General features: G+C 37.5%; 1 protein-coding gene across 2 annotated transcripts in view; it reads left to right on the top strand.

The window, feature by feature from the left end:
• TENT4A (terminal nucleotidyltransferase 4A) overlaps positions 1–23,777 on the top strand; it is a 57,702-nt gene extending 33,925 nt beyond the window's left edge. Inside the window, exons 9-12 of one of the 2 annotated variants that reach the window (XM_058806352.1) lie at positions 386–486; positions 737–909; positions 12,095–12,253; positions 21,556–23,777. In XM_058806352.1, the coding sequence (XP_058662335.1) occupies positions 386–486; positions 737–909; positions 12,095–12,253; positions 21,556–21,735 (613 nt within the window). In that variant the 3' untranslated portion in view covers positions 21,736–23,777. The remainder of the gene's footprint in view (positions 1–385; positions 487–736; positions 910–12,094; positions 12,254–21,555) is intronic. The other variant, XM_058806360.1, reaches the window with a different exon arrangement.
• The last annotated feature ends 359 nt before the right edge of the window (positions 23,778–24,136 follow it).

The raw sequence follows: 24,136 nt of genomic DNA, 5'->3' as shown, positions 1-24,136 counted from the left end.
CATCCCATACCTGTTTATAATCCAGATTCTGTGGAAAAACTTCCTGTATGGAGAAATGCAAGAACGATAAATTGCTTTTATCAAATATACTGTTATCAGCATGCACATTCTTTATAGTTAATATGCATTCCATTTAGAAATACAGAGTAAAAATCTTACCTGTGTGTCACTGCTTGCATGTTAGTATGGTAAAAGAAAAATAATATGAATATAAGTGGTGCTTCAGTGGATTAAATGGTGTACTAAAAAAAAAGAAGGTTCAAAAAGAGTTTTTGGTTAGGGATATCTTAAACTGACTTTTAGTGTAATTTGGTAGCTTGTTAAAATGTTTGCAAATATGTAACCATCAGTCTTTGTTTAATACTTAATTGAAAAATTTTTTTAGCACATTAGGTAGAATCATCAAAGTGACCCAAGAAGTGATTGACTACAGGGCCTGGATTAAAAAGAAGTGGGGGAGCAAAATTAATTTATCACCTGAACTTGGTAGGTATAGCAGGAAACCAACTTAAAATTTTTTCTTGACTTTGATGTAATTCAAAATACTCATGCCTTGAAATTAATCATTCAGATATACAGGAAAAAAATAAAAGGAACCTGTAACTTTCTAACCCAAATTAGTTTTTTCTGAGCCTGATTTTCAGTTAGCTTGTTAAACTGCAGCTCTTCTTAGACTTCAAGGCCCATGTGTTTGTGTTCTGTGCTCTTAAATGATACTTATGTTTTCTGTTAACAGATAATAGGTTGAAAATAAGAGACCCAATATCTCTCTGCAATGGAGAACAGCAGCAGAACAGAGACTCTGAACCATCTTACAATCAGCACTTGGCATTGTCATTGGCCAGCACACAGCAGTTATCCTCTGGTTCATCTGCCTCTTCTGTATCATCTCTCTCCAGCAGTGACATTGTAAGCTTTTTCTTTTAATGGGTTAAGCTAGTAAGTAGCAGAGATTATCTTCAAAGCCTCAATTGATACAGCAGTATATATAACAGTTAATGGGATACTGTCCCTAAACTGCTACAGCAAAACTGTCATGTCCTCTGCTCAGAAACATTACTGAAATCAAATTTTTTTGTTTATTAATTAAATGGGTCTTATTTCCATCCTAAATCTTTGGTACTCTTTGTGGTAAAGTTAGATGTAATGAAATATAACAACTCAATTTAACAGTAGCTAATTAAGTAGAAGAGGAGAAATGCCTTCTTATATTCTTCCATTAAGCAAAATCTTCCATTGTCAAATTCTGGTCCTTGTTCCCCATACCTGAAATTGAACATGAACATTATATTGTGCTGTGAAGGTGAATAATACTCATTATTTTCAGCCAAGCAGTCAGTTCATGTTTTAATGGTAACAGGGCACTTGAATAAACTCTTGTCACCTTCCATATTTTAAAGTAGTTGCTGGGCTTTATTATAACTTCCTGGAAGAGGAGGCTGCAGTCTCTTGAAGTATGTTCTCAGACTCCTTTAAGGTTCTGCCAGGTGGTTTTGTTTTGGTGTAAAGTTAAATCAGTGCAGATTACAAAGCACAGCACTGTAAGGCATGAGCAGCTCATTGTGAATCTTCTGAAGCATTCTGTCTTGGGTAAAGGCATTGATGGAAGGAGATGTAATATGCAGTCAACTATGACAGTGAATAATGAGATGATGCTGAGAGGTCCAAATACCTGTTTCTTGACTGCTTTCAAAAACTAATCAAATATGGAATTAAAAATTGGGAGTGGTATTTAATAAAAATTTAGTAACTTTTGAGGGACAAGCGCCTCCTATATATGTTCCGGTTACTTTCTGTAATTACTTTATGCTACTGTTTTTTTGGGCTTGAATTGCCTCTTTATGCCACCTTCAGTAAACAGGACAAATGTTTTAGTTGTACCATCTGGCTAATGAGCAAAGAACAGCATGATACTTGCCAGTGGTACTATTAGCCATGCTCCTGGTTTAAGTATATCAGTGGAAAAGATTTTGCTGTAATAAATTTTATGAAAAATGCAAATATTTGCTTATTATATTGGGAGTGCAAATATTGGGTGGCGAGTTGTTATGAACTCCCCTTAGTCCTGTTTAGCCTGATGTTGAAGGTGAAGCTTCATTGCTTGATGCCAGAGAAATTAATGAAAAGTGAAAAGGATCTCAACAAGATAGAACTGAAATCTACTTGGGCATTCACAAAGTAAAAGGAAAAGCTACGTTTTCAAAGAAAATAAAAAACCATGTCCATGTCCTTGTGAGAGAGGCCAGGTTATATATTGGCATCATGTCCTTCGCAGACTGATAGAATGTTAACTTAATTTGGAATGGAATGGCAGGTTTCTAAAAAATGACTGAGTTCATCCTACTCTTACTTGGGCTTATGAAGAGGAGAAAGTTCTGGCTGAGCAGTCCTGAGCTGCACCTGATTCAGGAAGAGAAGCCTATTCTGCCATACTTCAGATCTGTGCCATGATCTGGCAAAGGGCTGTGCCCAGGTTGCAGCAGAGGAACATCTGGCAGTTGTGACAATTTGGTATTTGTGCCAGAACTTTTGGTGCATTATTAATAGGCATGATGTGATGAGCTTTTCTGTCAGCTTCAGAAGAAGGTAATTATCAATATGGTGCATCTCATCACTTTAGAGTTACATGCAGTGTTACCTCTGATCTTGTGGAAGGATTGTTCCTCAGGAAGGATTCTATAATTATTTTAAGTTAAATAATCTGAAATTTTCTGGTACTGGAAGACTGTGAAAGCAAGGTATAGATTTTAAAGAAAATGCAGGCGATGAGGAGAGCCCAGAGTTACAGCTTGCTGACCTCTTCCCAATAATTAAGGGTTTATTTTAATAGCAAGATATTGCTCCCTATGTCACTATTAACCTTAAGCACAAACTCTACAATAATAGATTGTTCCAGGAGGTGTGTTTTTCATGACTGCAGAATATCTTTTGCTGTTTGTGAGATTCAGGATCCTATCTGTTAAATCATAGGCACTAGATAGCGTAGTTGCTTTTCTGTTTACTGCTGAAGTTTCACTGGTAATGGTGATCAAGTGGTCTTTTCTGAGTTCTACTTGCCAGTATAATAGAAGTCAGCATACTTTAGGAAGAGGAAATAGGCTTGAAAACTTGTGACATTACTTTCTCACATTGCCCCTCTCCAGCCATCCACTGAAGTAGTTATATTTTGAAGTCATCACATCACTGTTGGCTGGTGATAAGTCTGGAGGCCTTGCATATATTTGTCAACATGTCCTGGAAGCAATATTGGCAGTATATATTGAGAGTGCAGGCATTATCAGAGCAGTGCAGTATTGCTCACAGGGATCCTAGAATTTTTATTAAACCCTATAGTTTAATAGTTGGTTGCAATACAGCATGCTGTTTGGTTTTTAAAGATTTGCTTCCTTGGAGTTCTGACAGCATTACAGGTTTTGCATCAATAATCTGTAAATATGACTCAGCAGCTGAATGGATAATTGTTCTGGTGTCTTGGACTTATGGGTCTGTCAGCTAAAGCAATGGTTATAGATTTATTCCGGCAGCAGGAAAACAGAACAATAAGAAGGAGCATGTTTTTCTCAAGACTGGATTGTCATAAACCAGAGCTAACATTTAGAAGTCAGCCTCTCAATGTCTGTATATACTCAGAAAAATGGAAGAAAATAAGAGCTTACAGTTATTACCCTGAGTTCTCCATACTGGTGGCAACTTTTTAAAGATGAGAACTTAAGTACCACTGAGGAACAAGAGAACTGTCTTCTCAAAGGACAATCTTCTCTTTCCCTATATATTTTAGATTTATGTGCTTTTTCTCAGCATACCATCTGAAACTCAGGAGGATGTTTACTTTCATCTTTGCACATCTAGGACTAGCTTGCAGGAGAACATGCTTCTAGACCATTGTGTGTCTACACAGCCCAGAGTTAAAAACTGGATATAATGAGACCAGATCATAATTTTAACAAAATGTATCCTTTTATGAATTTCCCAAAGTAGCAAAGCTATTTACAAAATACCCTAGTCTAGCACTCTCTGGCCAATGAAATTCTAGTCATGCTGTCTTTAGTAGGTATTCTAGCCAACTGTAAAATCTTAATCACAAAGGACAGCTCTTCAAAGGGCCAGTAAATTTCGGATCAAGATGTTTTGGAAGAGAAGCCTGTCTTTGGGTATCACTGTTAGTGGGAGAGCTGTTCAGTTGATGGGATTGTCTTACTGTACATGTCAATACAGAGCTCTGACTCACTCAGCAGTATTTCTAATACAGTTTTGTGCAAAATATTGAGTACTAAAATTCCTGCCATGTTACCTTGGTTCTGTGAAGAATGTAAATATTGGTGATCAGGAGCAAACTAAAGAACATGTATTGAAAAACCTTATGGATACAAGGAATCTGGTTATCAGAAATATCAGACCATTCATATATTTTTTCAATTATGTTAATTATCAAACTGATCTATGTAGTAAGTCTCTCTCAATGAAGCTTTCTTCTGATTTCAAATGCCTTACATTGCCCTGAAAAAAAGCAGGTATATTCTTCACTCCTGCAAACAGGTAAGTTGTTTAATGATGCATTCCTACACAATCCAACAAATGTTGAAGTGAATAATGGAAGATGTTTTATAAATGTCTTTGCCATCAAGGACAGTGTAAAGTGTCCTTGTTTTACTTTATGGAAGCCAGAGTCAAACTGTTAAACTACAGAAAAGAAGCCTCTGGCATTAAAAAAATGTCACCTTGGTCCTGAGTTAAGTGATTGCTATGAGAATCTGAAACCAGATGAAATGAGCTATGTTCAGCCCCAGCTCTCCTCTTGTTTTGGGTAGCTACAGATGTCAGTCTCACAATCAAGCAGTGACCAAATTCCTCTTGAAAATGCTATGCTGGTTAGGGCTTTTTTCCGGTGTGCATTTTTTTCATTCTGGACCTGCACTCTGTAACTGGTGACCAGGATTTCTTGTTGCTTAAGCATTGTGGAAAAATGCTTTTCATTAGCTCAGGAAGTCCTAGAATAGTGCTAGAGAATATATATTGCCCGATCAACAGTCTCTGCCAAGTAAGAAATAATCCTAGGTATGTCTTTGCAGTCTCATTTTGGTCTGGTTTGAATTCTGGTGCTATGTTCTGCAGTTCTGATAATGTTATGCCAAATAAAGCCTAAGATTTTATGTGACAGTGATGGCGGCATATCAGCAGCAGATAAAATGGCTCATAGGAAATTCTTAAAGCCCTTTTCTTTTACCTTATGGATATATAATGTCATATCCAGTCCATCACAGAAACTCCAAGTTGTCTTAGAAGTTTGTTTCTACCAAATTTCATACACCTTATCTCAGTGTTTCTGGTGATAATATTGTATAGCCTTCTGTGATGAGATCATTTCGTGAAGACTTCTGAGTTCTGCAGTCATGCCAATGTAGTTAAAGTTTCAGTGAACAAGGTACCCCTGTAGTCTGGCTTTGGAGATGACACAATCCTTGCCACTTTTTAACATTTACAATAGCTTCTTTCAGACGATTCTTGAAATTAACTGTAGCCCTATCATCAGAATGTCAGTGCTTGATCTGCCCCATCAGCTCAAGGATATGCTGCTGAGCAGAACCTTCAGTGTTCTGTGAATCTGTCTTTTCACTGTATTGAAGTATTTTGTGTTCACTACCTTGATTGGATGCTTACATTCTGAGACTAATATAAAAATGGGACTGATAAGAATAAGACTCATTGTTCTTTCAGTTCTGCTGAATGCATGCAAGATCCACACTGATTTTTGGAACTGTTACTTGCTTTACAGTAATGGTGGTTTAGTGCTTGAACTCAACATGCCTAATGAAGTTATCAACCATCTCACCTTCCTTCCTATTAGCCAGACTAAATGTCAGCTTATTAGCAGGAGCTGTTGTGCTTCCATATTCACAGAGAGGTGATAGAGTATATGACATATCTTGTCTGGATAAATGCTGTGCTTTTAAAAAGTGATTAAATTTTCAGGCATTGAGGCATGCTTATCTTCAGTAGAGGGACAGACACTTCAGAATATGTAACAGCTCTTCTTGAAGTCTTGTTAAATCCATTGTAATGACAGATTAATTTGTAGAGTTGCAGTTGAAATTGTGTGTATAAGGAGTGGGGGCAAAAGGAGGTTGCCTAATAAAATTCTCAGCCTTGAGAGCGGGAGCTACACAGATTTTTTTCTCTTCTTTTTATGTGCCTATATATTCTCATGTCCTAACCAAAGAAACTGTTCAAATATGTATGAATAGTTGATCATCTTTGTGTCAAATAAATCAGGTTTTGTCTTAGGCTTCTCCCCTTCCTGAACAAATACAAGTTCTTTAAAAAGCCTCTCTTAATGTTTGGCCTTCAGAGAGATATAAGTGCTGACTTGCAGGCAGCTTGTCTTCAAATAAAGCAGTGGGCAATACTGAGTGCCGAGACACAGACAACCTGGGGTTAACTGGGGAAAAGCATTTAATCGACATTTGATTTGGGGCATTTAAGAGTTTAGGCCCCCAAATCCTTAGAGGTGCCATTATTTTTTCTTGTACTTGCTATGCAGATTGTGAACACTTCCTGTGGATTAGAGGGGAACAAATTTTTCCAGTGTTGCTTTTGGCTATTTTACTCTTTCACTGTATGGCCTCGTGTTTGTTTTTGAAGTTTTTAACCTGTATCTCTTACAGTGTGGAATTTTATACTGTCTCATGCTTTTCTTCAGTTCCTCTGTATCAGTTTCTTGAGCAGTCTCTTCTCCATATCTGCTTGAAGTAAGAGTAAATTTCTGCAAAGCTGCAGGAGGCACAGTTTTGAATACAAAATTCTAAAATAATTTTATTTAATAAGTTATTCTAAGCAGCAGAGGATGCAGAGAGAATCTGTAATTCAGCAAGTAAAGTGGGATTTTACTGCTGTGAGGTCAGTGAAGTAAGGAGAGGAGCACATAATTTAAGAGTTGACTTCAGACTCGTTTCTGATGCCAAATTCTAAGCTGTAATCTTGCATATCTAAACCTTCCCTCCCATGAAAAAAACCCACAGAGGTACCTAAGCCATTTTAGCATGGAAGAAAACCTAAATTCAGTATTTATAGTCTAGTATGGTGCATGATCACCTTTCATAAGGAGTCCTGTAATTCAGTGCATAACTTTAACTTTCAAGTGGAAATATTTTTATATTGTTAGCAATACAGACCAGTTGAAAGCCTGTGAAATAAAAGTATTGGGGCAACAAAGGAAGGTTTAAATTATGCACTTTTGGGACCTTTTTGATTTAAGATGGCTTATCTGAAATACAGTGAGTATTGACAGAACATGGAATAAGCTTGTAGTCAGGCCTCTCAGGGTATAATGAGGTATGGTTGAAGGTCTTGTGTTTAATCTGGTACATGCTAATTAGATAATGTTTTCAGTTGTCTTTCTGTAAAACAAACACTAATGCTTTTGGAGTATGCATATTTTTGTTTGCTTGTGTATCCTATATTCTTTCATTTCTCCCCTTCTGTAATCACTATGACCAAGATCTTTTCTTTTTGCAATGAAAGGCAGAAAAATCAACCAATTTCACCTTAATTCAAGATTTACATTGTTTATACGCTGGACAGTGGAAGTGGAGCAATTATATTGATGTAAATTCTCTTGTGACCTTCCATAAAAGTGGAAATTTTGTCTCCATTCTACTTTATTTACACCATAGTTGAAGTTATGGCTCCACCTACCAAGAAAGGAAATGGCACACTGTGGAAGAGATGGGATGAGGGCAGGGGGTGATCATACAGTCACCTTTGGAAGCACGGTGGTTTATCAAGCACAGTTTAGTACACTGGAGCTTAAGCTATTTGAGTGAGAGCGTGCATTGAAGTTCTTCTTCTGTACATGCCTTCAAACTAGGAAATGTCTGAAGTCCTCTGGTGTTGCTTTATGTTCAAAGGAATGTGGTTTTGCACATTACTAAGCAAATTCAGTAATAGGATGTATTTGCTAGCCAAATTTCCTTTCATTAGCTACTCCTGCTTTTCTGCACTGGTGTTCACTTACTCCTGTGGTGAGCTGATTCAGAAAGTGAAACTAGTAAGAAGGTGATTACTGTTTCTGTGATTCACCTCTGTGAATTAGCACATAACAATGTCAGATGCTACGACAGGTGTAATGGAGAAGGCTGGAATGGGAAAAGAGGCAGAAGGAGTAAGACTGGCAGCACTCATCGGTTAAATCACTGTAATTGTAAGTAAGGAGAGGAACATTTGAAAATGTACAGTGTCAAGTGTTAACTATAAACAAGAATTTTTGGTTCTTTGCTTTCAAAGATGGAAGAGAGTTTTTACTGAAATAGTCATTATTCTCTTACAGCTTCCAGCTCCTGAATGTTGTGGGAAAGAGAAAAAAAATTGTTTAATTAGTGGAAGAAATTTTGAGGGTGGAAACAATAAAGATCTTTTTGCCAAGACTTTTGTAGTTCATTCTTAGAGATGAGGGTGAAAACCCAAACTCATCACACTATCAAGAAACTTGCATTCTATTGTTTTATGTTTTTATTTCTGAGTACTGACTTTAGGATAGTTAGACTCCTTTAGCATTGAGCCAAACTTAAACACACTGGGGTAATGAATTAATCTTAGGCAACTTCAGCTCTTAGGAAAGCATAGTCTTGAAAATGGAAAGCTCTAAAATGGTAGCTGTTGTTAACTGAGAAGTTACCAAGTATCTTAAGCCTTGAGTTATTAATGGAATTGAAATAAAGTCTTATGGCCAGACTGAGTCAGTAATGAGGTTTTAGCAAGAAAATAATCTCTTGATGGGGTCCTTAGTCTTATAATGGGAGATGCATTATGCAGAAAAGTAAATTATTTTACTTTGTTTTCATCCAATGTCAAGAAGAGAAGCCTGGATTTAAGTTTTTAATCTTTTGTATGGCCACAGTGTTTCACTGTTTCTGTCTAGGCAGAAGTTCATCAGTAACACTTGAGTTTCTAGGTTTCTTCCATACTTTCTCTTTCTCTAGCATTAAAGTAAACTGGAGTCCGCAGTAATCAGGGCTGTGAGCAGTAGAAATCTTCCTTCTGCATGCCAAGTTCTTAATCAGGAAGTTGAAACTGGTTAAAGAGCATGTTCCCAGGAGGATAAACCTGCATCTGTTAGTATTTCTTGGTTTCCAAAAGGATATCTTTAAAAGATATTTTCCTTGCAGGATGAGGTACTGCTATGAGGTGCAGTCTTGTAGCTTTATCCCTATATTATCTGCTAAAATCAATTGAGGGATCATACCCCTTTAGTAAACATTTATCTTTTTTAATGTGACCTCTGTAGCCCTCACCCTAGTAATGGTCAGAGCTTCTGTCTTCCAGACAAAAGTGTGTACCTAATGTGTCGAAAGTGTTACCTCCATGTAGGACTTGTAGGTCATCTGAACCTCTGTGGTGCCTCAAGTTTGCATGTTACACTTAAAAATCTGGTCCAGAAGACCAAGAAAGATTTAATCCTTCAGTGTAGGCTGTGCTTGTGGAAAATCAGATTTGTTCACATTGGGCTCAATTTTCTGATCCAAGTTTAATCTTTCAGTTTAAGAAGGGTAATACTGCTCTTTATGGAAGTGTTTTCATGCTCTTAAAAAGTTAAGAGCATCAAAATATCAGTAATATAAGTCAGTCAATATCAACTCCATACACTAATGCCACTGGCAATCCAGGATTTCCTTGGAAAAAAGATACAATCTGCCTGTATGAGATGTGCTTCAGTAAATAACGCTTGAGGCAGAAAAACATACCTTTTAAAAATTATAATAAAATAACACAAGCTTAGTTTGTGGTGAGTTCTAATCTTAATTAAATGTTGTGATGCTCTTTTCCATCTGCTACTCTTTTGAGCAACTTTTTGTTGCTTTAAAGCCCCTTAGAAATCTCATTAATGAGAAGTGTCCCATCTGAGTCAGGTATGTGAACCTTCAGGGATCTAATTGTATCTAAGCAGAAGAGAAAGGAGAGATCTTTTGAATGGAGACACTAAAATTGTTCTTGGGTCGGGTTTGTAAAGGCTGCATGGCAGACTTGCAAGTTAGTTTGGCTAGACAATCAGATCCCTTTCTCCATCCCATTTGCTAGCTCATGGGTACTTGTGAGCATGCTTAGAACTTGTCTCTTCATTTTCCTCTCTTCTCATTAGCTTTTTAATAAATTCCATGACCAAAAGTGTCCAAGGGAACTCATCTTTGTGGCAACCTTAGCCTGTTCCCACAGTGTTGATACTGTAGGCTTGGACAAAGGAGAAAAATGCCACCTAATCCAGGCATCAACTAAGCTTAATTTTTGGTCGGTGCTACAGCATGTAGTTTCCCTCTATGATGAACATATTTATTAAAGAATAAATATCTGATCTCATAAATAAGAAACTTTCTGCGCAGATTGTTTTTACAAGTATGTGTCTCTAGTGAATTCATTATGCAGTTATCTGCTTCAGGAGGCATACCGTAACTTTTATCACCAGTTGAACTAATGGGAGAGCAATTCCTTTCTCTTAGATCTTATTTTTTAGTAAGCACAACTTCATACAGACCAATAAAAGACTGGTTGTTCTAACAAATTGATTTTATTGAGGACTCTTTCTACCATGAGTATTCAATTCAGCTGAGATGCAAGTTTTGCTTTGTGGTAGCTCATTGCTTAGGCTGCTCAGTATTCACAGTTGTCAGTCTCACTTCTGTAATCTTCCCCAGGAAAAGCTTTTAAACAGTCTCTTGTTTCTGTTCTTGAGCAGCCTATTCTCTAACTGAAGAATCTAATTTAGAAAACAAGGTCATTTGAGGGCAAGTAGTAGTACTGGAGATCTATTTAAAGTTTTGTGATTTAAGTGAAGAGTCTTTGCTTCCAGGCAATTAATCTTTAGAGACAGAGCAATAGAACGCTTCAGTAATTACTTCAACAGTAAAGATCTGTGATGACCTGAGCCAATAATGCCTTTTAATGTGGTAGCTTCTAAACTACTAATTGGCCAACCCCCATCTCTTGCTATATTTTGAACCTAATATCTGGCACTGGAAAAAGCACCAGTGGTTTGGGATAAAGAATAGGTCTTTCCATTGTTTTTAAGTTCACAATGCTTTGAAGTTAAGAATGTGGTAAAAACCAGCAGTGAAACGTAGGGGATGTTACTTCTGCCATTATGTTATGGCTGAAAAATAAGTTTTACAAGCGTTTTTGTGTTCAAAGTTGTTTTAAAAGGCTGTAGCTTGCTTTCCACCTTTCCCAACTTAGAAAATAATTGATCATTTAAGAACTCAGGTAGTTAGGTATTTTCAGACTTCAGAATTTCCTGCAAAGCCCTGGATCTGTGTTTGCCTCATTGCTGTTAGGTGCTCCAGACACACAGTACTTTAGCATCGCTAATATGTTTGCTTAGGATGCATCTGAGATTGCAGGTGATCAGGCTGGAAGGAGAAGGAATAGTAATCAGTGATATCAGTTTCATTGCAGTATCTTTTCTGTTACCCTCTATCCATCTTGCTTTCCCTGAAGAACTATCCCTCAGATTTCAGATGGAAAGGGAGGGGAGCAGAACTCCCTGAGAGCAGTGGCGTGTGTGTATACTGGTCCTGAGGGGCAGAGCATCAGCTTGTTTCTTGGGAGGTGGAGCCCTAACTTTGCTGTTGCTGGATGGAGTGGGAGAAGATTGTGACAATTGCAGTGGGTAACTTTGCCATGTAAATCAGTACACTTCAGAACACTGTTCTGAGGACGGAATCTGTCATGACAACTAAAATTCTTGCCCTTCTATCACCCAGAGTGTTGCTGTTCTTGTTCTGTTTTTTCCCAGCTTTAGTTCTTATCTTGTAGTTTGAATTTGTTAGAGACCTAACTTTGACTCTAGATTTGTGCTGACTGGAACTGACTTGTGATTGCCATAGACCTGTCGACGTTGTCTTCTTAATGGACATTCAATTAAACTTTCACTAGATATATAAAATAAACATAGTGCTGGCTTTTATTTTTTTTTGTTTACTATTGAAAATTGTTATGTTATACAGTATTCGCTTGAGTTGATATTTGGGTGCATTTTCACGTGCATAGCCTGTATATACCGTACTTTCTGTAAAGTTGCTTTTCTTTTCCCCTTTTTCTCTGCCAAAAGGAATCAGATACACCACCTTGCACAGCTCCTAATGTTTACCAGTTCAGTCTTCAAGCACCGACTCAGCTTATGGCCAGTTTAGCACCCGCATTGCCCCTGCCAAGTGGTAAACCCCAATCTGCGCCTCCGAGAGCCCTGATAGTGGCCGCCAGTAATCAGGTATGAGCCAGCAACTCTGTCACACTGCAGCTGCAGCTCATCTGTGCTGTCAGTCTGAGGATAGCCTTCATAGAGCATGTGCTGAGCTTCATGTGGTCATCAAAGTACTTACCTGCTGTGTCACAGCTCTGGGGAGAGCAAAGGGTGGGAAAGGGTTTGGAGTAGAAGAGCCCCTCCACAGCACAGACACCTAGGAGTAAGTTAAAGGAGTGTCAGGTGTCTGACTCCTTGTATTTGAGAATCCTGGTGCCCAGCTGGTGGGATATTTGTAGATTTTTAGGCTCTTAGATTTCCACCATCATATAGATGGTGGAGCTGTAAGATGGTTTTTGAATTTTAAGGAATTGTACTGACCTTTCTAGGCTTATTTTGTTGTCTTGATTTTGAATTATTAGATTTGGTTACACTTGTAATATTCTGTAATACATTTTAAAGGTAGAGAGCAGAAGATTAATTATGGACATGTGCACAACATTTTTTACCAAAAATTAAATGTGTGCATAATTGTGCTGGGACCTGAATGTATTTTGGCTAATATATGCATTCTGGTACAACCTCAGTGCCTCTTTCTGCAGGAAAACAGTCCCTTAGTCTTGATAATTACAGCTATTAGTCAAACATGCTTCACATGAGGCTTAATGCAAATTGTGAGTTGCCTGTGGTAACAAAACAGTGATCTGGTTTCTTTGAAACTTAGTTTTGGTCAGGTTCTCTTCCAACTTCTCAAAGTCCTTCTGTCAGAGTTCTGGGGAATCAAGGCCCAAGAGATTTTCAACTTAATGCCTTTTTTAAAATTTGATTCAGCACTTCATGGATCTTCACTGGACACTTTCCTATTTGTCCATGTCTCTGTTCCTGGGGAGCCCAGACCTAGGCCCAGCACTTCATGTGTGACCTCACCTATGCTGAGTAGAGGGGACATGATCACTTCCCTTGACTTGCCTTTGGTTTTAAGCTTCTAACTGATTACACTGATTCTTTCCCTACTGCTCAGTCCCACCTAGGCAATACCAGCTTACCTGCACAGGAAATGTATTAGTGAGAAGCTAATAGAATAATATATTTCTATTATAATGTCTGCAATAGAATATTCACTGGCTAGTGAATACAGTCCAGTCTGAAACTTCAGAAGGCTTTTTAGAATAAAAGTGGAGAGTTATTTTAAGTTGAACTTCATCTAAAATACAAATTTAGTGTAGATTATTCTTTCCTTAACAGCTCTGCTTTTCTGAAGTGCCCTGGAGCTAGTTAGGAGGCATGCAGTTGTTAGTAGAAAACAAGTTGGCATTCAGAGTGCTTCCCACAGTTGTGAAGAGACAATGTGTTGTGTGAATTTTGGATGTCTGCTGGAATTCTGAATCCTGGAAAACAGCTGCTTTGTAGCACTTTTTCTGGCTTTCTGTTCCTTGGCTGTCCTTTCAAGTGATTGTTAACTGTTCTGTTAGTAGTTTTATAGTACTTAAATGTTTAAAAGCAGGAAATTTTTTGTGGCTTTGCTTAACAAAGATGTGCCTTTGAGAATCACATTAAATCAGAAGAATTTCTTGCTACCTGTAGTTTAGAAATGGGATAATAGACTATTTGCATTGAATTTACCAAAAGCTTATGTTTTGTGAAGTAGAAGTGGGTTTTTTTGATAAAGTTTATGATTGAATCAGAAGTGGGAAATGAAATCACTTTACCCAGAACACTGTAAATATCTCCTTTCCACTTCCAATTTTCTGAAGCATGACTGTGCTAGATTAGGCTGGTGGCCTTTCGAGTTGATGAGACTCGGCTAGCTTATAACTCTTAATAGGTGCGCTCTACCATCTTAGAGGACTCCTGCCATGATAGATTTGCACATGATTTCTTAATGCTTTCTTAAAAGCAAATCTTCTTTCATATTCAAAAAATTTTGAAAGGGACTCATTTGTCTGCATGATGTCTTCAGTTTTTCCCACCTCAGTTCAGCTTGGAAAGCTGTACCTGAGTGTTGAATACAGCTCTCAAAAGCAGGAGGTGCCAAGAGCATTTAACTGTATTTTGAACAAATTACTGCCTTCTAGGCAAGTTTGCTGCTGTTAAAGCTTCCTGCTATTTTCATTTTTGAAACATGTTTGGTGTGATTGCCAATTCTATTTATGTACTGCATAATTAATTGGAGAATTTCCAGGTAGTTCAGGGACTGATTAAGCTCCTGGCACAGGTCTGTGTGCTTTTCAGGATCATTATCATCCATCATTTTTCCAAGGTAATAATTTTCCTACTCTGCTGACAGCAGTTTGAAATTTTACTTGAAGTTTATGAAGCAGTGCTGCCCATTAGAAATAAGCAGAAAAACAGATGCTGAGACGCATGTCCAGATGATTAGAGGGGGCAGAAATTGGTTGGTAACTTCCCAAGGAGAGGAGGGGACTACATTCCCTGTTGCTACTTGGAGATAAGTTTAATTTTCATGCTGGATTGCTCTTCACTAGGTTACCAAAATGAAGACAGAAGAAATTTCCTTTTCCTTAGGTCAGAAGAACTCTTTCATTTAACTTTTGAGATGCTTTCGTTTTTCCCCCAAAGGGTTGTATTTTGATTCTAAAGTATCTAAAGCCAGCAAGCACCAGTCCCTCTGCTGCACTGGCTGGCTTCTAGTGTGACTGAGGAAATCTCCAGTAAAGATCAGTGGTGTCTGATTGGGAATATGTTTGTTGCTATGGAGACAACTAGGAAGTGAAACCTGAATGTCAGTGCTGAAATACCACAGACAAAACCTGTAAAGGGACTTGCAGGAGTGCGTTCTTTTTTTGTCAGATTCTTTTGAGTTTAGCCAAATAAGGCAGAACATTTAAACTTAGAAACTGTTTTTTAATATTGCATTATAGACACTTCTGTGGCTAGCATACTTTGTTTTAGAGTTTGCTTTTATCCAGAGCAATTGTTGATGGTGTTGCTGTGTCTCACTAGTACTGCTGATACTGCTTGTATCTCTGATATGATTTCTGGAAGGTTAGCAGCATGGCAAACAAAATTGGTCAGGGACTTCAGTCAGAATTTCTTTTAGATGAGTGCAAACAGTCAAGTGTAGCTTACTTGGATGAAGGATAAGTTTGTAAAGACATTTTAATTCATGTCAATGCAGAAGTATGCTGAATTCCTTTTGTATATTAAGATACTTGAGTGTTTTCAGTATGTCAGCTTCAATTTAGAAATGACCTGATTTGTTCAATGGCATTTTTAAGCTGTTTAGGTACTGAAGGCTTCTTCATTCAACCAAATGACATTTTTGTTATTTTTTTAAATTGAGAATGCTCTCATTTAGGGTGGAGTAATTTTTCAGTGTCCAGGTGTTTTCATAGGAAGTAGGCTATGGTTGTCTACTTTGGAAACAGTTTTGATTCTAAATGACAGACTCCTGTGTGACAGAACATTGTTTGGTTTTTAACACATGCAGAACTTAAAGGGAAGATGTTTTATTTCCTTTTCTAAGGAAAGAGGAGAAGGAAAAACTGAATCTGAGTTTCAGAGGTTGTTCAGCTGAAAACCATACTGGAGATTTTTCATCTAGTTTCCCCTGTACTTACACAGTCTTTATGGGGTGTCATCCTTCAATGTATGGAAACTGACTTAGCCTGAGCAGACCCTGGATGACTTAATCTGACTATTTACAGCAGAATGTTGGATTAAGTGGTCTCCAGAGGGCTCCATGTAAACATCTAGTCTAGATGTTTAAAGGACTGTATGAAGTCCTCTGGCCACATTGTTGGTTGCTTCCTGAGTTGCAGGGAAGTCTATATTGTAGTTTCTTAGAAACATAAAAAAATCCCACCATAAATAAAAGAGTTATGGAAATGCAGAAGTCATACCTTCCTTTTGTTAACATAGTACTCCTTTTTCTTCCAGTGTCGTTGTAATCAGATTTTTGCTCACAAACTGAGATTCACTTGAATAATCACATATGTATTTCCTCTGCAGACTTTTTCACATGTATTGGTATCACCTCGTCATTTGGAAAGGGTTTTTCTTACTGTAGTAATAGTTTGTCTGTTCCAAATCAAAAGTGAGAATTCTCAGTGAGGTAAGATTTCTCTTTAAGGTCTGAAACTGTCAGCTTTGTGCTAAAAAAGCTATTATCTCTTGTTCTCCGTAGTGACAAGTATGCAGATACACTTCATGGCCCATGTCACAACAGCAACAAAGTTTCAGTATGAGTTCTCTCTTCTGGTAGCATTGTTTTGACTCTTGCCCCTCAGTTTTGAAACTTGAGTACTGACAAGATCAAAAAGGGTATTTATTTCATGTGTCATCCTGCTTTCTTTACCATGACATAGTTCAGTATTTGCTGCAATGCTGACGATGCTGTCTGCTGTCAGTCCCTCATCCTGGGGACTAGATCCTCTGCTCTCTCAAATACTAATTTATCTTGGAGCTGCTCATACTAACATTGCCTAACCTGTTGTGAAAGGCGAAGAGAACCTTGACCTTTGTGTGGTAGCTGTGCCAGTTATCTATAATGAAGTGCAATAAGATATGAAATATTGAAATAGTCTGCTCCCTTTAAGCTTTTATTTTTCCAATAAAAATAAAAATTTACCTTTGCTGGAAGGTAAGAAACATCTAAAATCTTCCTTGCCTTTGAGCTCTTTTTAGTCCCCATGTTTATTTTCCTTTTCTTTGCTGTTCTTACAGTCGAGTCCATAAATTTCCACTTTTAGTAACAGCAGAAAAGAGTTTGGGCTCATTTGACGAAATCTGTTCAGAACTCAAGATTCTATCACTTGTAGCTGAAAGTGACCTGTAGGTCCCAAAAAGAAAAGTGTCTTTGTTTGCTGTGCTTTGAGCCTTATTTCCCTAGATTGCCAGTACTGAGCAACTTTTGGAATAACTTACTTTGGTTTGTCTCTACTTCAGCTTAGAATTCTAAACCACATACGAATCTTACCAGGTTAAGAGTACACCCAGGTAGCATGCGCAAATATCTTATGGAATTCTGTTAACTAATCTAAAATAATGAGGCTAGGTTGCCTAATAATTGACTTATTGCTTATGTAATTGTGGCTAAAATGTTGGCTAGGTCATTGTCCATTATTTCTCTGCAAAACAATGGATCTGTTTCTTAAAGAAGTAGTTAAATTTTTAGTGTATTTACAGATGTTATGATCAGAAAGTCAGTAAGTGAGCGCTACAAGCCTAAAATAAAGAATTTGGAAATATTGCAAACTTTCTGAAATATTTTGAGAATGCATAATATGTTATTTAAGGTTTACTTAGAATGTTAATGGTACATCAAGGTAGCACTGAAGACTTCTCTGGTATTTCACATGAAATGATTTTGAGGTGTGTGAGTTTGATTAAAGTCTGATCAGCTGCAGACTAGATTCAGTCGTGGCATTCAATCCTGTTAACAACAAAATACTAAATATGTGATCTTTCAGAATGTCTTAGTCCTTTTCTAAGCTTTTCCTTTACCCCTCTGTAAGTACTTACCAATCATTTTGGAGCACTGTAGCGCTGTATAATCTATTTTTAAGTTGAGCACAGATACATTATTACCAACATTTTTCTGCCTTTCTTTTCTCCTTACTTTAGAAATTCTATCAGGCAAAAAAAGAAATCTAACAAAAGACCAAAACAATTCAGAAGCCTGTTTACGTTTAGACTTCAGCTCTCTTATGTTACTTGTGTTATTTCAAATTGTAGGGGATTGATTTTTGGCTAATAATTTTCTTTTTGAATAATGGCAGTCTTTAAATGTCAGCAGTTTTGTACAGTAAATTTGCCAGTATTTAAGAATGGAAATTTCGTTTCCTTAGTAAATAATTACTTGCAATTTCTCTTTCAACCAGATTTGTTTTCTTGAGTTTTTTTTCCTGGGGCTTTTTCTTTTTTCAAGTTTTCCTCCATGGTGTTTTTTGTTGTGTGTTCTTTTGTTTGTTTGTTTGGAGTTTTTGTTGTTGTTTTTGTTATATTCTGGGGGTTTTGTTTCTTTTTTTTTTTTTTTTATGTTGTTTTTTTCCTAGAAGCTTTTTTAACCTGCTATGTGAAGAATTCCACCTTACCCCCCCCCAGCCTTGTCTTAAATGTGAATTCTTTAGCTTACCCTCCAGATGGAGCAGATTATTCAACCCAGCTATAAACCAAACCAGTTCTATTTGTTGAATCAATAGCCTTAAGATGGAAGAGATTGTTCTACCTAGAGAAATAGATCCAAAGAAGTTGAAATTTCTAAACCAAAGATTTCTCTCTGATATCACAGGGGAAGGGCTTTCTTTTTGGATTATCTGATCTTTCTAGAGAGGGATCTGCTACAGATGATGTCTCTCAGTGATTGTGTCATTCCTGAGCATGGAAGCGTCCAGAAGTTTTTGCACAGGAGAAAGATGCTTGATGCAGCCTCTTGAGATTTCCAAAAACATGAAGTAAATTTCTTCTGTCAAAGGTCCTGAAGGAAGCTAAGTGAATGATGTGTCCCATTTTAAACAATTAACTAATTGGAAAAAGACGAACAAAAAAAAAAAAATTCAGTTTTTTTAAAAGATAGAGTTCACCAGGAAAGCCTTGCAGGAGTTTGTGCTGCCTAATATCTAAAAGGCAGTGGATGAAGCCTGGTGAAGTTTGCTGATGCTGTGAAGCGCCGTAAGGGCTACTTGAGAAAGGATCCAGAAGGACCTTTCAAGGTGATGCACCAGGAGGGAGAGAAATAATTTAAACTTTGTAGAGGGTGGTAGGCCCTGAGCAGACATTTTCTTGTAAAGATGACATCTTTCAGAACATCAACAGTGAGTATGATTTTTCCGTATCTTTCCTTATCAGAGGGAAGTCAAAACACAAATGGAAGGAGCATAGGGAAAGATTTCAATAGTGATCAAACACATGGAATTGCTTCTGTGTGAAGAAAGAATGATTGTTTACCCTCAACAAGAGGAGGTATATGAGCTAGGTCTGTGTGGTCATCAGCAGTATTATGAAAAAATTGGAGAACTGAATGACAAGAAATTTCTTATTCCAAGAACTAACAGGTCATCCCATAATAGGCTCACATTAAATGTGATGCTCACTTAAGCTGTGAAATTCCATAGCACAGGATGCTAAAAGCTGATGGTTAAAAAAAAAAAGTGAACAAACTAGTGAACAAAATGTAGTTGAGAACTGGTAAAGATAAAGGCATCATCTCTGACTGAAGTGGTCCCTGAGTCAACTTCCTTAAGCACCTCTCTCAGCTGAGGAGTCATAAGACTGATGGATTCAGATTCTGCTCCAGTAGATTGACAGTGTTTATCTTGATGGCCTAAAAACAATGCAGAGTGCTTCATCACAAGCTCAAGTTCCTGTTCTGGCTAGGTTATTAATCATTCTTTGAAGGTTTGTTTACCTTTTGAGCAAACAATGGAGATAATATCTTTTAGGATACAGGTTGATGCACTTGTATGCATGCTGTGCTGCTTGTCTGATCTTGGGGTCACCTGCCATCCTGCTCCCAGTAGGTTTTTTTGGTGAATCCTCACTGATATTGAGGAAGAAATTCCCAGATTTTTCACATTTTCTGCTGAAGTGAATGGATTGGCTTCCTGGAAGTTTGTATGCTCCTTGATCACCACCAGTTTTGTTCTGGTTGTTCAGTAGCAATAGTAAAGTTTTCCTCTGTCTTTCTTCAGCACATAGTCGAGGGTCATTGTGATGACTGGCTACTTTTAGTGTTTTACTATTTTAGGGTAATTTTTGGTATTTTGATGTCATTTCAAGTAAATGTTTGTATATAATTGAGTCAGAGCTATGCTTACTGAACTAGAAAACTTTGCACAAGGATATGACATGGTGTGTTTGCTTGAAGGACCACTTGTCCAAAATAGAAAACATTCTAAGTTTTTATAGTTTCATGGTGTTTACTTTCTAAAATATCTACTAGAAGCTATTTATGAAAATATATCAATAAATTATGTTTGGGAAGCAGTATCTCTTAGATATGGAAAATTCTCAGCTTGCGTTTCCTTTTTCTGTTTGTCCTTGAATTATTTTGGCATTGATAGTCTGAGAGCAACACTTGGTGTTTAGAAGTTGCATGGTGAAGGTTGATTAGGTGACTGTAGGACACTGTATAAATCAAAAACCATTTTAAGGTTTTTTTGCAACCCTGAAGTTAACTGTGGTTGTTCCTCAACACTGGTCTTCACCAGTTTGCCTTTCTGGATGCTCAGTGTCACCTGTAGTAACAGTTTGACAGTAAAATGTTGCTTATGGAATTATGCTTTCAATAACTCGTTTTGTTTTGTGCACACAATTGTGGCTTGGTGTTCTCATTTCTTTTGACTTCACTCTTGTTTGGAAATACAGAATATGAAATACCTGCTGCTACTTCAGTGTTCTAAGCAATTGTCCCAAATGTTAGCTTTGTGTTCCTGTGCAACCCCTTAAGGTTAGAATTAACTCTTGTTACAGGCAGTCAGTTGTCTGTTGAGTTATTGCTGTCAGACAATAACAATAAAAAATCAGGAAAGGTTGCTTGCATTGCATCCAGTATTTAGGAAGTCTTTCAGTTTCATCTTCTGAAACTCTTGTACCGAACTTAAGTACATACACATTAAGCCAACTTACTTATTGTATGCCATTAAGTGATAGGGATACTTGTAGTACCTTATGGTGGGGTAGGTTTACTCAGGCTGCTGCTAAACCTTTTGGGCAGTTTTTGTTTCAAGTTATTGGAGATCCCCCAAAGAAAATGTTCTGCTGTATTTCTGATCACATAATTGTTTTGTCTTGGCCTGCATATGAGGGACAGTCTAGGAGTTGTGTAAGCTGATGATCAGACCAGTAGGATTCACAAGCTCCTCACAAACAATACTTAGTTTGCCTGTCACTGACTTGAGATTATGGGGAAAGCTGACTTGTGCTCCCCATGCATCAGCTTGTGTGATCATGCCCTTACATTTCTCCATGATGTTTCTGAAGGACTGAAGTATCTCATCTGGTCATGCTCTTGCTGAGATACTCCAAAATATACACACCTGTCACAGTTAGTATTTAATGTGGAAGTTCTCCTGTGGTTTTATAAGGGAGTTTGTACAGTGACTATATTTCATACTGAGATCCAAGGGTGTTAAGGATGCTTTGAAATCTACACCATTTCATTTGCAGGACGTTTTCTTCAGAAAACACTTAGTAAGCTGTTAGTGCCTTGGGACTTGCGCAGCTACAAATAAACAAGCACGAAAACACCTGTTGCTTCAAGCAGTGTTTTGTGGAAGTAACTTACATGTTGAGGAAATACAATTGGTGATATATGTTTTGTTTGCTGTTTTTATGCCTAAATGAATGCTTATCTTATTTTTTTTCAGCAGCACAGTGGAATGAAGTTTTCCATGAAAGGAACTCATAGCCAAGGCAACAGCTACAGCCCTGTGAACAGTGGAGGCATGAGGCAACCAGTTGGTAACCGTGGACACCACCAGTACAATCGTAACATATGGAGAAGGAAAAAACACAGAGACAGCTTGCCTATTAGTCTGAGCAGATAATGGCAGATGCCAAAATGACCTTCCCTGTTCAGACAGACTGAGTGAGTGCCACTCCACTTGAGGGATGGAGACCAGCATCCAGCACATCGTTTTGTTGGTGTTGCCAAATATCTGCAGCTGACTTCTTTGCATGTTTCTTTGTGTGGTGGTTCAGTCCATCTTCAAGAAGTAGTTGTGCTTATCTGTGAAGCCTTATTCAATGTGGAAGTTTGTTTTCTGCCTTCCCACAATGGTTCATTCAGTGCCGAAGCAGCTCTGACAATAGAACTGCAAGGACATTTACAAATGCTGTAGCTTTTTTGCTGTGGCTATATCTGTTCCTTTTCTTTTATTTTGGAAGTGAAGGAAACTTCAGCCCCTTGGAATTATATTTTTTTTCTTCTTTGCAGCAAATCAAGTTGGGAAATCATAAAAGTGAATTTGCTGCTCTCCTGGTTTGTTTTTTTTTTTTTTCAAAGCTCAATTTTTTTTTCTCTGTAAATATTGGAAGTATGATTTGTGCAATAACTTGGAATTTTTAATTTAATTTCATATTATCACATAAGTTATATTTAAGGGGAAGAGGTTTTTTAATTTACAGATCCTTTCCCAGGTTGCATTATCTAAGTTGGGGTCATAGTTTTGGCAGGTTGTCTGAGCAGTGTTATAAACATGACATTTGGTAATATTTGAGGCTTCTTGATTCACAATGAAAGTGCGATTTGGCTTACAGTTTTAAGAATTTACTAAGCTCCAAAGCATTTTGACCCTGTGTTTTTTAGCTCATTGTCTGGCCTCTATCAATCGTCTTGCTCTGACCAATGAGTTTTAATTTTCTTTAACTAGACAACAAATCGAACATTTGTAGTACCAGAAGTAAAACTTTGGAGAGGAATGGGAAAAAGGTTGGTTCAAGTCCTGATATGAAATTAAAAAGCTGTGAACTACATGCTTTGATGCATTTTAGTAATGTAACCTGTTAATGGTTGGGTTGAAAGAACACTATTAAACAGAGGTACCCGGCTTAAGGAATGTGGAGAAAGGAAATATGTTGATTCCATTAAGGAATCTGTATAGTAGTATGCATTAGTTCTGTTAAGAGCAAATATATAAAAAGTACTTCAGCTGCTCTAAGCATTACAAGAAGTATCTTTTAATGTGTTGCAGGAGAGCACAGCCCAGTGTTGTACACAGTATGAGTGGCTGGCACTTAATTTACAGATGCATACAGGTATACTATGCAAGTGTGTATTGCCATGACAAACACTGTCTTTAACTTTTTGAAAAATGTACATCCTGCCTAACCCTGAGTTTTTAAAGCACCACAGTTGTCCTGGGAGTAGGTCACATCTCATGCCCTCTGACTTCCCTTTTTTAAGTGAGAGTTCTTAAGCTATACAGAAAACTACAGGTGAGTTATGTAAGTCCACTAGCAGAGAAAGCTGAAGAATCCTGTTAACAGGACATCTATACTGTGTACAGATATAGAAGGTTTTAAAACTGGTATCTGAATATTGAAATGAGGTGTCAAGCATGAAGCTTTTTAATATGCTGTATGCCTTTGAAGCAGAAGTAGTTCATGTTATTACTGAATCTGTCAAACACAGCAGGTCCTTGAGGGGAGAGAGGGCAACATTCCAAACTAGAGTAGTGCATATCTGTTTGCAGAAAGTTTGTCTTAATGCTCCAGACTCATCACAATAACAAAGTTCTAAAAATTGTGAGCTGATTCATAAATAATATCTAAGGGCTGTTACATGAGCCTGTACTGCTTAGTCTTCACACACTAGCAATATTGAGCATAACTACATTAAAGAGCCTTCAGAGGCTTTATTTGGTGTCTTATACTAGTGTCCATTTTAAAGCAAAACTCATTTGAAAAGTGGTATCATGTAACACTTCAGTCATGGTGAACCAAATGAATTGGCCTGGCTATCACTGTGGTTATGTGCTACAGGTTTAAAAAAATGTTTAAATTTTTTGTGTGGACAACTATGTGGAAGCTAAAATTGACATATTTTTATGTAAAGTTTTCTATTCTTTGATTTTTAATAAACTTTGGAGACCAGTCACTCTTCTCTACTTTTTTATGGGATACTTAAAGGATGAAGTGACACTCGACCTTGTCCCATTCTTGAAGTACACTTTGAACATCTGCTGTACATTGTTCATGCTGAGCACCTTCAGAATGAGCTTGGAAGGTGGATGGGTGCCCTCAAGTAATGGTAATGTTTTTCTGAAGGGAATAATGAGCATGCATGTTTCTTTTATACTTGTGGATTTGATCCTTCGATAATGAGAAAGCAGAGGAGCTGGAGGCAGTGCCTGCAGTATTCTCAAGAGGAGATCACCTGACTAATTCCTTGGGATGTCATAACTTTTAATTAACTTTTTTTCATAGTAGTTTTTAAATTCCTTTCAA

This window comes from Ammospiza caudacuta, chromosome 1 (genome assembly GCF_027887145.1).
Source record: "Ammospiza caudacuta isolate bAmmCau1 chromosome 1, bAmmCau1.pri, whole genome shotgun sequence".
Classification (NCBI taxonomy): domain Eukaryota; kingdom Metazoa; phylum Chordata; class Aves; order Passeriformes; family Passerellidae; genus Ammospiza; species Ammospiza caudacuta.
This window is presented reverse-complemented; position numbering and strand designations above follow the sequence as displayed.